Genomic DNA, 14,014 nt, shown 5'->3' with positions numbered 1-14,014 from the left:
GCCATGGTAACCAAGCAGTCGCTATTGGCTTCTGACCAATCACATTCAAAGTTGGTTTTTTCCTGTTTTTTCGCAAATCACTTCATTTTTCTCAATAGAAGTATACTCACATGTTGAGTCATGTTCCTGCACACCTCCACTGATTTTCCCGTAAAAAGTTTTTAAGTAATATGGAATTTTGGCCAAAAAACGAAAATTTCACTTTGACCCCCCCTCCACTGGGATTTTTTTAACGGGAAAATCAGTGGAGGTGTGCAGGAACATGACTCAACATGTGAGTATACTTCTATTGGGAAAAATGAAGTGATTTGCGAAAAAAACAGGAAAAAAACAACTTTGAATGTGATTGGTCAGAAGCCAATAGCGACTGCTTGGTTACCATGGCAACGGTTTTATTACCTTCATAACATGGCCAACATATCCCTACATAAGCACAAACTCACTTGAGATTGTATCATGAAAGGTTTTGGAGATATTTGCAAAAATGTTGGAATTCATGATTTCCCTAAACCTTGCCTTTCGAACCACCTTAAGGGTCTAGAATAGAGATTTGATTATTTATGTTCACCCAGACATGTTATACACAGCACATTATGGGTTAAAAGTGGGGGCCAGGCCCCCTGGTCAAAAAGTGGAGGGGCCACTGGCCCCTGCCCCCGCCTATGGGGGAATCCATACGATATGCAATACCATACGATTATTATCAATAAGCCTGGCAAAATTGTCTATTTGGGCCCCTGCCCTCCCCCCAAATGCAGGGAAATTTGGTGGATTTGGGCCCCCGCCCCATACAGGCTTGCCCCCCTGGAAAAAATCCCAGCTACACCGCTGGTCTGAAACCACCACACTTGGATAAAACTGGGGGAGGGATATAACATGTAAAAACTGTCTGTCCTGGAACCCCCCCGACTGATTATGTTGTTATGAAGGTTGACAACTAACTACATAAATCCATTTTAAAGTAATCAAAATCAGACTTCTCACTAAATTTGCACAACATTCGGCGACAAAAAAAAACTTGTTCTATGGGCAGACATACCTTTCAAGTAGGGTCTGTCGGTCTGGTTTTTTGTGGGGGGGGGGGGAATGACAAAAAAAAATCTGTAATATTTGCAATTTGGGAAAATACAAAAAAATATTTTGTTCCTGACATCAAAACTTGGGTCGGTATTCATTTGTACAGGAAAGTTTTTTTTCCCAATTTGTTCAAAATCTGGGTCGGTCAGGCCTGTAGAACAGGGTTTTCTTTTATCGTCGCCTTTTACCATCCTCTTTCTATGACTTCAGCAAATGTTACAATATGGTTTTAATACATTCAAAAATAGTATAGACCTATCACTATGTTACATCACTACTTTTATGGCGAATAGTTCTCCATAAATATTTACATGTGCTAAGGTGTATATCATGAACAGTTTGATTTCTGGAATGTCAGTCGATCCTTTGAGAATCAACAACAACAAAATTGTTAAGCAATGGTGGGTATAAAAAGGGTAGCATTTTCGACCTTTTGGTATATCAATTACCCCTTTTACAAGGCCAATTTTGGTATACTGGATGGGTTCTTTTTTCAAAATTTTCTGAATTTTTTCTGAAAATAGCCTTATTTTGAATTTTGCCAACATTTTGGGAAAAATGTGTAAAAACGCAATTGGGGTTAAATTTGGACGAAAATTTTGACTTTGGGTATATCAATAGATCAAACTTTCTTGAAAAATTGGCATATTGGTGGGTCCACTTTCAAATTCTCAATGGTACACCCCTATCAAAACCAAACCGAAGTACCCCCAGGCTGCAATCCCATCATTCAAAGTTCATCAAAAATGCCCAAGCCCACAATTTGCTGTCTAAGTGTTAATGGTATGGACTTTGGAAGTGCACCATTATACTTTCTTTCATACTCTTCTAGTGTACAAAGTTTGATTTCCTGCAGAATCTGCCGAACATCCTCCGGTTTCTTTTTAACTATCACCTCGACTGATGGTTTTACAATCCTCACAATGCCATGTCTTTGTAATTCATCTGCAGCTTTGAGGTACAGCGTTTTTCTTACACAACGCAGGGTGTGGTGGGCATTTTTGACGAAGGATCTGAGGGTACCGATGGGTCCAGATGAAAGGAGTATTGCAGTCATTAGTTTGTGGTGAGGAGATGAAGAGCTGTACGCCCATGAAGACCGCAGTGGATTAATTTTCTGAAATGATAAAAATATATGTCAGCATTTATATAGAACCTTTTCAATTTGTTCAGAACATTTCACATTTATTGCTCTAGCTGCCACTAGGATATATCACACCATGTGACTGCCAACAACAATGGCATCAGTATGACTACCCCTTACAGCTCCCCATTGTACACCTTGGTGGAGCAGAATTAGCAAGATAAAAGATGTTTAGAGTGAGGATTATTGAAATTTAGGTTAGGGTTTTAGGTTTATTATTACAGACTGATGACTGTTCAGACTATCGAATTGCAACCTAAAAATAAGGGTCACTTATCAATCCAGAAAGTGATGAATTTTCGACATTTCGCAATTATGTTTTACGCTGGGCCATTTTGTTCCTGAAAAGGACTAGTTTGTTAAAATAAAATTACTTTAAATTTGCTTTGCTTCAAGCCTGATTCATTTACATTTTCTCAACATTAAAAAATACCATTCCCAAATGTTCACACAGTTCTCTCTACTGTTTATGTTTAATGAACATTTTCTGACAAATCGGTTCAATCAAAATAATATTAGTAAATACGAAAACTTAACTCTTTGGACAATTCCATAGTTTCAACTCAAGAACCACGAAATTGTCAAAACAGTGCAGTTCTCCAATATTTTCTCATCCAAGAAGTCTATAATAATTATAAGCTTTACATATCAGGGTTTTTTTAAATTGAAGAAAAAAATATAGCTTCAGTATTACTTGATGACACAAACTATTTATTGATCTACGGGAATAATGACAAAAGCAGGGGACAATTAACATACAAGTTTGTTTTTATTAATTGTTAAAAACTTGTGTGAGTTGTAATTAAGTAAATTAAGAAAGGTTTACTTCTAGGAGGGTTGTTATCATGATAATCAAAATAAAACAAAGACTAATAACAATTCTGCTGTACATTCAATTTATTCAGTCCTCAATTTACAAAATTTTACAAACAAAAGTTTACAACGATTATTAACTATACATAGTCTTGTCAGTATTTTGTGACCACTGAAATGACAGAGATGTCACAGGCTGACCCCAAAAAATCCTGAACTTGCGAAGCATAGCGAGTGAAGCTCTCGCGCAACACGGCCGGGGGGTGCGGGGGCCCGCTTAAGGGCCCCCGGTAGGGGTCGAGGGGGCGAAGCCCCCCGAAGCCAGATGGTTTCTGCACATTTAGCACCACAGTAAAGGCCATTTCAGAGGGTAAAAGAACAGTTCAAAGCTCCTTGCTTGTTTGTTCTACACTTTTAATGGTCCAGGGCCACTCAAAAGCGAAAAAAAAAAAAAATTTAAAAAAAAAAAAAAAAAATTAAAAAAAAAATTTAAAAAAAAAAAAAAAAAAATTAAAAAAAAAAAAAAAAAAAAAAATTTTTTTTTTTTTTAAATCCGGAATTTTTTTTTTAATCCCCAAAATCCGGAAATCCGGATAAATCCGGAAATGTGACATCTCTGAATGAATTCTTTAATTCTTTTTAAATGTAAAAACTATTCTATTCCAACTGACCAGCAGGGAAACAATGGATGGATCCAGCAAGACACAAGTGTGTCACACTAACAAAGGGTAAATTTAAAAACAGCAAAAATGTGACACTACATCCAATGGGGGTTAAAAACCCAACTGAACACATCAACAAAAACAAGAAAAAAAAAATTCTTTATCAAGGGAGAGAGACCAGCTCTATGTATAGAGTAGAGGCCAGTAAGAGCTGGCCTCTACCATAGGTACTGTATTTTGATGCCTCTACCTGGTCTCTCTCCTTGATAAAGAAAACTTTTGTCTTATCCAAATGTTGGATTTTTAACTTTGTATATTTATTTGTTTCTAACCTCATTGGAAGTTTGTGTCACATTTTTGCTGTTTGTAAACCTCTTTTTAATGAATTACCTATCTGAATACAAACAAAATATAGCTCTTTCTTTGAATTGTCTTTACCATACTTTTTAAAAAAGAAGAAAAAAAACTTGTGGAATAAAGCCTTTCAAAATTCTGATTTCTTACCACAGTTAAGGTGGTACTACACCCCCTGATAAATGTTGCGACTAATTTTACATTTTTCTCAAAATATAACTACACACTGGTAACAAATATTATATATATTATAGGGGCAAGGAATCCAATTACTTCACTAAAGTTTCAGTGATTCAAGACAAGTGGTTCATTATTATGTTAAGAAATAAGGTACATTCTATCTAGCAGTACCTCTTTTCTTATCATAAATAATGTATACCACTTGTCTTGAGTCACTGAAATTCCAGTGTAGTAACTGGATTCCTTGCCCTATAATATACATAACTTTTGTTACCAGTGTGTTATTATTTTTAAGAAAAATGCAAAAATAGTCACAAATTTATCAAGGGGTGTAGTACCACCTATAAGATTAGAGTTTGTATGTTTCAGATATATAAACAGCCCATCACATTGACCCCATCCATTCTGTATACCTTGTGAGTTGCATGAAAATTGCCTCTTGAAAAAAAAACCCCACACAAACATACCCCACCCCTCCCACACAAAAAGCAAACCTAAAAACAACCTTGAACAATTTATTTACATCAGATAAGTTGTTTGGTTGTCCCCACAATTTTGCTGGGGTAGCATCTGGCAGTGTTTTTTGTTTAATATACACAAATCACAAAAAAGAAAAACAGTCAAAAACTGCAATAAACTTGCTAAAGCCTAATAAGATTAAATGGGGCTATTTTACTATTACATCCCTGCATAGATGTTTTAAAATATATTCCAAAATTCTTCAGAAAAAAATTGTTTCAGGAATATCAAAAATATTTTTGTGAACACATTTTTTGCCAGTTTTCAAATTTGGTATGGGCAGTGGAGGATTCTTAAACATGTTGTTCTGCCTTATTAATCGGGGTGGATCTAGGTTTTGTTAAGTTAGGTGCACAGAGTGTTTCTTTCTACTCTTTCTCTTTCCTCCTTTTCTTTCCATTTTTGCCTTTTCCCTCTATTTTTACAGATATTTAAGGTCGGGCTAAATGTTGATCCATCCCTGTTATGTCTATGCATATGGAATTAAGTATCTTAATTCAAGTTTTCTCATGAAGATAGCCATCCACAACCATCTGTCTCTGAAGCGAATCTGTGATGGCCACTGGCAAAGGCTTTTCAAACATCTCACGATACTCTTCAACAGAGCACATCTGATTCCTTTCTAAGAATCCTTCAACCTCTTCTGGATTCTTCTTCACAACAACATCGATTCCTCTTCTTACTAGCTGCACCAGGTCTAGAGCTTCCAATCTTCTGGCAGCAGTTAGATATGGTGTCTTTGTGACGTGACGTAACCATTCTGGTCCGCACTCGGTGAAAGCTTGGTGTGTGTTGATGGGACCAGATGTAAGCAAGATGGCCGACATCAAGTTTGTGTATATGGATGAGTATGATCTAATTCCACGATTTTGATACTGGGAAATCTGAAAATGAAATAATACATGTCAAAAATATAACAACAATACATGCACTATAGGTTAAATAATTTAGACTAAAATATTTCCTTTCATATAGACGAATCCAACGAACCAAGTCATGGTCCGGATTTGGTCGGTCATCTTTGGGTCCCCGCAACACCAAAAACCTGCTTATGTTACATTCTTTTGTGTTGTAAATTGTCATCATTCTTTTGTCTACTTGTAACACGGGTGATATAATGCAGTTTAAAATGCCCTCCAAGGCCGCATTATTTCACATTTTAGGTGAAATTGAGTCGACGGGGACCCAACTTTGGCAGCCATTGAGGTATAGGACTGTGTGAAATTGGATTTGTCTATAACAAGCGTCAAGTGTGTTTCTCTACTTGAATTTTTATTTAGAGAATAAAGAAAACATAACTTTTTATTTAGCCTTTTTGTTGTCTATATAAACAGTACACATTAATGGGTATATTTTCAAGGGAAAATTTTCTGGACATGTGATCAATGCGTAGCAATGTGAGTGTAACCTCAAGCCTGATCTCTGACCCCCGGCGGTGACCTCGCTATTCAAGTCTTAGTAATTTTGAATTGGAATAGTATTCTTGGCTGCAATTTTGATATAGAAATTTGTGTTTTGAAAATTTCACAATATCACCAAAACGTAATTTCAAAAATATCTACTAACGGAAAAAAATATTTATCTACGGAATATCTTACCATAATATTATTAACTTGCAACAAGTTACTTATTTTGCATCAAAGGAGGAATTCTTTCTATTCCAGTACATTGGTAGACCACCCGCTCTGCTCGGGGTCACATTCATAAATGCTAATATGTCTGCACCCATGGGTGTCCAGAAAATTTTCCTGTGAAAATTTACCTATTAATTTTGACTGATAAAGACAATTTAACCCAAAGCAGCCTTTTAGCAAATCTATTTTTGTCTAATGGGGTAATGAAGAAGATCAGTTTCAATCCACTTTAGTCAGAAAATTAATGCTATCCACTGAAGATAGCACAAGCCCTCACCTTCAGAAAGCACAGTAGGTAAACACTGACTGTACTGCAGAGAGTATTGCACAATAATGTAGTAGTAAATGAATGCTATTGGCAACCCCGGTCAGCAAGAATGCATAATATATGCAAACATTTAACATACTTCAGAATTTTTTTTTCAGCTATTGAAGGTAGTATAGAAAGTGCATATCATAAATGTGACCCGCTCTGACAAAACCAGCCTTAAGTCGCACTCAGCCATTTCAAGATACGGCGAGTCAAAGTTGGGAAAGTGGTGAAAAACCTTGTAGATTTTGTTTTTCAGTTTTTATTATTTTTTTATTCCTTAATATGTTTACTTTAACCTACCATTGAAAACAAAATATTCTTTTACATTTAAAGCACCCAAATCTAGCATTTTCTGAGCCAAACCAAGGCCTTAACATGCATTTTACAACTTTAAAGCCATTCTTGTTGCATTTCCCTTTTCTTTATGTGTCGCTTCCCCCTTCTCGTTAAAAGACCATAGAAGAATGAGGACCACATGTCCCGGAAACATAATTTTGGTATCAAATGAAAGCTGAAGACATATAATAAATGATGACATCAAAAACTCAATTTTCAAAATTAGTGACTTATGTCAAGTTTTGTTGGAGCAGGTCACAAACAATGAATCTTAAATATGCATTTGTAAGATAATATATTCAACTCGGTGGTTTAAATCCACATCAGACAAAAAATTAATGCTGTCTACTGAAGATAGCACAATAAGTAATCTTCTGAATGCATAATATAGGCCAACATTAACCCCACTGCAGACATTATATTCTAATCTACTGAAGTGACTTCATATATCAGTAGTAAATTAATGCTATCTACTGAAGATAGCATAAGTCATATTCTTCAGAAAGCAAAAAAGGCAAACAGTTAATCAAAAACACAGTTATTAATTTTCATGTGCAAAAGAAACTAAATAATAGTTATAGTATGACTGAGAAAATGAGTGTCATGCATGCTATCTATTGAAGATTGCATACTATGAATGAAATAATTTCACCCCACGAGGACAACATAATTAGTCACAATAAGATAACCAATATCAAAGGATTGCTTTTTATCTTATCATAGTGTGAAAATTCATGTTCTATTCTGCCAGGTAATTCAGTTGCAATGTCTTTTAATCTGACATTTATTTCCAAAGACTTGAATCACATTTGTCTCCAAGCACTTTCTAATCAAATTTGAAATCACATATATGTATCTCCTTAGATTTAATCAAATCTGAAATTTGTCTACAAAGATTTCAATTATTATATTTTCGATGAGATCAAGCAAAATGAGTCGGATGTCGGGAATATTGATTTTGAGATATAGGAAACAATAGTTTTCAACTAAAATGACCATATCTCTGGAACCATAAGTCTAATTATGATGGGATTTTAGAAAAATAAAGCTCTAAGAATGGCTAATGTAATGAAATTGAAAGATGAATTGATTTTGATCGAAATCAGACTCATTTAGCTTGCTCGCATTTAATCAAATCTTATATTTGTCTCCAAAGGTTTTAATCAAATCTGAAATCTGTCTTCAACAAATTTAATCAAATTAGTTTCCAAACACTTTAATCACAATTATCTGCATACATTAATCACATTTGTCTCCAAACACTTCACTCACATCCAAAGACTTTAACAAATTTGTCTCCAAACACTTTAATCATGTGTCTCCAAAGACTTTTATAAAATCTAAACTTTATTTCCAGAGATTTAATCACATTTGTCTTTATTTTATTAAATCTGAAAACAGTCTCCAAAGACTTAAATTTAATCATATTTGTCTCCAAAGACTTAAAACACATTTGTCTCTGAAGATTTTATTCAAATCTGAAATTTGTCTCCAAAGACTTAAATCACATTTGTCTCCACTTTTATCAAATCTGATATATGTCTCCAAAGACACTGGCAGTTTCAGTGAATATTTCTAAAATTGGACTTTGAATTGGATGATTAAAGTCTTGCTGTGTTTTGTGTGTTTTTTTTTGCACAACAAAATAGAAATAAAAAACATGCAATATGAAATACAAAATAAAAGTGCTTCATTTTTCTAGCTATTCATTATTTTCTTTATTTATAATTTATGATACAATAGAACACACTGTACACAGTAATCAAAAACTGATGTAATGTAGGGCCAACTTAACTTTGCATCCTAACAAATCTATAATCATATTCAACTCCAACCCTAGATCTAGCATTACATTGTGTGACGGGCATTACAAAATTCTTAGTCAGTGGGAGTGGTCTAGTTTGTAGACATATAATCTGATTGGACATCGTAGTGCTGTCATCTATCACACGGAGGAGTAAAAACAAAAAATGCTATCGTTTAATCTCTAATTATGTCCTCATAGTAAGTGTGAGAACACAAGTTCATTTGAAATCAAAAATGCTACTACACCTATAAAATGTAGTCAACCCCACTTTTACCACTGGGTGGGGTGGAAGCATGACCCCACACTTTCTTGGTAGGTCCCAAAATAGTGCTTATCATAATCATCTCAACTTTGATGCTGTGTCTTTAATTGAGACACAAATTCATCCTCTTAAGGGGTACTACACCCCTGACCAATTTTGTGCCTATTTTTGCATTTTTCTCAAAAATTATAGCACACGGGTGACAAGTAATGTATATTATAGGGGCAAGGACTACAACAACTGTACTGAAAATTCAGCAACTCAAGGCAAGTAGTTATTGATTTATTGATCAAATATTGGTTTTCCCTCATTTTTGACTGTAACTCCACAACTGTTGTCTGTGCTGAAATAAAATTTCCAGTGCAGCAGTTGTAGTCCTTGCCCCTATAATATACATATCTTTCTTGTCCCCAATGTGCTATAATTTTTGAGAAAAATGCAAAAATAGGCACAAAATTGGGCAGGGGTGTAGTATCCCCTTAAATGGAGTTGGCCATCAAGGGCTGTAAGGTTATTATATTTCAAAACTGTGCACTGTTGGGTAAAATTTTAATTTTAAAAAGTCAGTTCTCAATCTATAGCATGGGAGCACCACTGACATTCTTGGAATTACTTAGTTGGTCAGTATCTGTTCTGTCCATCTCTGTCTGACAGGACAGACAAGTCATCTTCTCCAGTCTCAATAAAATATCCCAACATCACAAGTTTGTCCCAGACTCTATTCTTTATACTGGGCGGGACAGGACGGATAAATCTCTCTGTATATTTATCCAAAGATGAGTACCCTGTGATTTCCAAGAATTCCTTCGCCTCTGCAGGTGGTTTCTTGATGAAGCAAACAGCAGATGGACATGATCCTTTCTTCAAAGTAACAGTGGTCCCTAAGCATTCCTCCTGGAGTTGCATCGCAGCTTCCATATACTGCTGCTTACTGATCTTACGAAGTGATCTGGGTCCGCTGTATGAGAAGGCACTGAAGGTACTCACTGGTCCTGGAGTAAGTAGTATGGCAGTTTTGACGCTGGGCATAGGAGCGTTGATCGGTTGCTTGGGGGACTGGAACTGCTGTGATATGCAATGTAGAGAGAAAAGGTGTTCTTATTCAAACATGAAAGTGTATACTAATAGTATATTATGAGTTGTTCTTTGTTATTTCCTAGCTTATAATTATATAATTTCATGCAATGCCATGCAGTGGTTATTAAAATGATGTTAGTGTATTTCAATCAACCCAAGAACAATTTGACTTTCTGATTCCCAATAGGGGAAAACATCTCGATATTAAAGACTTATGTAGTAACATCCATTCAATTTGCCTATAGCACAGGCCTGTTGGAACAAATTTATAAAGGTTGCGACCGAAAGTGTGAGTGTGGGGGTTAAATCCCCAGTGGGGTCAGTTTGAAGGGGACCTCATCATGGGGGGTCTAAGGGGTGAAAAGCTCGAGAACTTTTGAAAATGAATATACAATTTTTTTGGGTCAATTTGTTTATTTTAATTTTTTTTTAGGCTGAAAAGTGGTTATGACAGGCCTGCTATAGCATATAATACCCTCAAGAGTGGATCATTTTCACACAGCTAGGAATTGGTCAACAACTTTATATAGATACACTACAAAAATGCATTATACATTATATAGACTGGTTCTATTTTGGAAAAATTGTGTTCCAATCGGCAAGTTTGCACAAAAGTTGGCAACCAGCATATCGAGGGTTCAGAACCAGAAAGCCGTAACTCACTATGATCATCTCTCACAAAATGAGCATAAAGTTGGCTCCTTGCTTTGATCTTCAAAAATCAATATTTCCTTCACAATGTCTTTTGTTTTCTGTTGAATTTACAGTGGCGTGCGTGGGTCATCACATTGGGGGGGCACCGACCATGATTGAGGGGCCCCAGGTCTGATTGTGGGGGGCACAAGCAGTTTTGGGGCACTTTTCCTATGGGATTTTTTAAAATTTCAGATCAATTGGGGTGCCCCCGTGCTCCCTATGACGCCACGCCACTGGTACTGGCAACTTTATGTTCATTTTGTGGGAGCTTTGCGAGTTGAGGCTTTTTGGCTCTCAACCCTCGATATTTTGGATAATTTGGGTATGCTGAACTCCAATCTGTTGTCTGCCACTCAGTATTTTAAGATTACGACCCTCAAAAAGACACCATAGGATCATATAGGGGCAAAATTAATTTAATTCCAAGAACTTTTCAAATATGTCAAACTATTCATTTGGCCTCACAGATCCTGGAAATGTAATGTTTGTATGTGTACGACCTATAGTTATGAAGTTATGGGCACAAATGGTCAAAGGTCGATTTGCTTGATGAGTTAATAAAGATATAGGATTCCATAGGATTCAATCGGTTTACAAATCAACTAGAAAAAAAAAAGAATGTTTATTACTATTGCCAAGTTTGGATAAATCCTGGGTGCTTTACCAGCTTTACTGCCAATCATATACTTTTTCATGTTGAAACATACTTTAATTCATTACTTCTAACTCTAAAGATTAAGCTCCTCATGACCTAAAACCTGATCCTAATCATGCAGGGATCCAGGGTGCTTTGGTGGTTGCAGCACCCGGGTATGAATCGCAAAAGAGAGAGAGAAAGAAAGAAAGAGAGAAAAAAGTATGCACCAAATTGTGCGAATTGAGTTCAGGAATGCAAAATTTCCCTAGGCAGGGGGGTGCAACCCCCCCAGGGGTGCAGTGGGGTCAGTTTGAAGGGGACCTCATCATGGGGGGTCTAAGGGGTGAAAAGCTCGAGAACTTTTGAAAATGAATATACAATTTTTTTTGGGTCAATTTGTTTATTTTAATTTTTTTTTAGGCTGAAAAGTGGTTATGACAGGCCTGCTATAGCATATAATACCCTCAAGAGTGGATCATTTTCACACAGCTAGGAATTGGTCAACAACTTTATATAGATACACTACAAAAATGCATTATACATTATATAGACTGGTTCTATTTTGGAAAAATTGTGTTCCAATCGGCAAGTTTGCACAAAAGTTGGCAACCAGCATATCGAGGGTTCAGAACCAGAAAGCCGTAACTCACTATGATCATCTCTCACAAAATGAGCATAAAGTTGGCTCCTTGCTTTGATCTTCAAAAATCAATATTTCCTTCACAATGTCTTTTGTTTTCTGTTGAATTTACAGTGGCGTAGCGTGGGTCATCACATTGGGGGGGGGGGGGGCACCGACCATGATTGAGGGGCCCCAGGTCTGATTGTGGGGGGGGCACAAGCAGTTTTGGGGCACTTTTCCTATGGGATTTTTTAAAATTTCAGATCAATTGGGGTGCCCCGCGCTCCCTATGACGCTTCGCCACTGGTACTGGCAACTTTATGTTCATTTTGTGGGAGCTTTGCGAGTTGAGGCTTTTGGCTCTCAACCCTCGATATTTTGGATAATTTGGGTATGCTGAACTCCAATCTGTTGTCTGCCACTCAGTATTTTAAGATTACGACCCTCAAAAAGACACCATAGGATCATATAGGGGGCAAAAATTAATTTAATTCCAAGAACTTTTCAAATATGTCAAACTATTCATTTGGCCTCACAGATCCTGGAAATGTAATGTTTGTATGTGTACGACCTATAGTTATGAAGTTATGGGCACAAATGGTCAAAGGTCGATTTGCTTGATGAGTTAATAAAGATATAGGATTCCATAGGATTCAATCGGTTTACAAATCAACTAGAAAAAAAAAGAATGTTTATTACTATTGCCAAGTTTGGATAAATCCTGGGTGCTTTACCAGCTTTACTGCCAATCATATACTTTTTCATGTTGAAACATACTTTAATTCATTACTTCTAACTCTAAAGATTAAGCTCCTCATGACCTAAAACCTGATCCTAATCATGCAGGGATCCAGGGTGCTTTGGTGGTTGCAGCACCCCGGGGTATGAATCGCAAAGAGAGAGAGAAAAGAAAGAAAGAGAGAAAAAAGTATGCACCAAATTGTGCGAATTGAGTTCAGGAATGCAAAATTTCCCTAGGCAAGGGGGTGCAACCCCCCAGGGGTGCTGTCACCTGGGCCCCTGCCAGGGGGGCAGCTAACTAACTTTACAGCACCATGGGGGGAAGCAGTCCTGGATTCGCCATTGATCCCAAAACTTCCCCAAACCTAACCCTATCACTAACCCTAACCACATATAATAACATAAAATGCCCTAAACCCTAACTTTAAGACTGATGACCATTCAGACTAATGGGCAGTTCCTATTTCATCACAGTTATAAAACAACAGTACACACAACAATATCACGGTCAAACTTTTGATTTGTTTATTCTATTTGGTTCTGAATATATATACAAGATATACATTGTGAATATGAAATCTACTAAACATGACTTAAGATTTATACAACTTGTTTTAATACACATGAATCTATAGTTCTACATCATTTATACATCAACCCACAAACTTTAACGATGATTAATACTTTTTAGGCTGAAATAAAATCAAGTTTGTTTCCTGTAGGACATGGGCATTCCAAGTTTAGTGAATAATAACATTTTCAAGTAAATTTTTTTTATACTTATTTTGTTTAAAAGCAATATGAAATCACTTGATATCCTATTAAAATCAATCTATACTTGTCTTAAAGCTAGTACCATGGAAATAGTAATTTCCATGATCTAACCTACTCTACACTGGTTTGCCAATAAATTTTATTTCAGGCATGTATATGTTATACAGTAAAACCTCATTATAACGAAATCTGATATAAGAAAAACCCTGTTATAAAGAAGTATTTTTCCAGAACCAAGATACAAAATTCTTTTGTTATTTATTGTTTTTACAACCCTGATATAACGAAATTTGGATATAAAGAACTAATTTCTCTGTCCCTGACAACTTCGTTATAATCGAGTTTCCACTGTACATTCCAACTCTA

The 14,014-nt window shown here is 36.1% G+C and overlaps 1 protein-coding gene across 4 annotated transcripts in view; it reads right to left on the bottom strand.

Annotated features, from left to right (window-relative positions):
• Positions 1-1,754: 1,754 nt before the first annotated feature.
• Positions 1,755-14,014, bottom strand: part of LOC140137448 (uncharacterized) — a 78,760-nt gene continuing 66,500 nt past the window's right edge. Inside the window, exon 5 of one of the 4 annotated variants that reach the window (XM_072159138.1) lies at positions 1,755-2,194. In XM_072159138.1, the coding sequence (XP_072015239.1) occupies positions 1,808-2,194 (387 nt within the window). In that variant the 3' untranslated portion in view covers positions 1,755-1,807. Of the gene's footprint in view, positions 2,195-5,187; positions 5,634-9,335; positions 10,167-14,014 lie in introns of those variants that run through there. The other 3 variants (XM_072159139.1, XM_072159130.1, XM_072159133.1) reach the window with 3 other exon arrangements.

Source organism: Amphiura filiformis, chromosome 17, assembly GCF_039555335.1.
Source record: "Amphiura filiformis chromosome 17, Afil_fr2py, whole genome shotgun sequence".
Lineage (NCBI taxonomy): Eukaryota > Metazoa > Echinodermata > Ophiuroidea > Amphilepidida > Amphiuridae > Amphiura > Amphiura filiformis.
The sequence above is the reverse complement of the archived record's forward strand: the minus strand, read 5'-3'. Positions and strand labels throughout refer to the sequence as shown.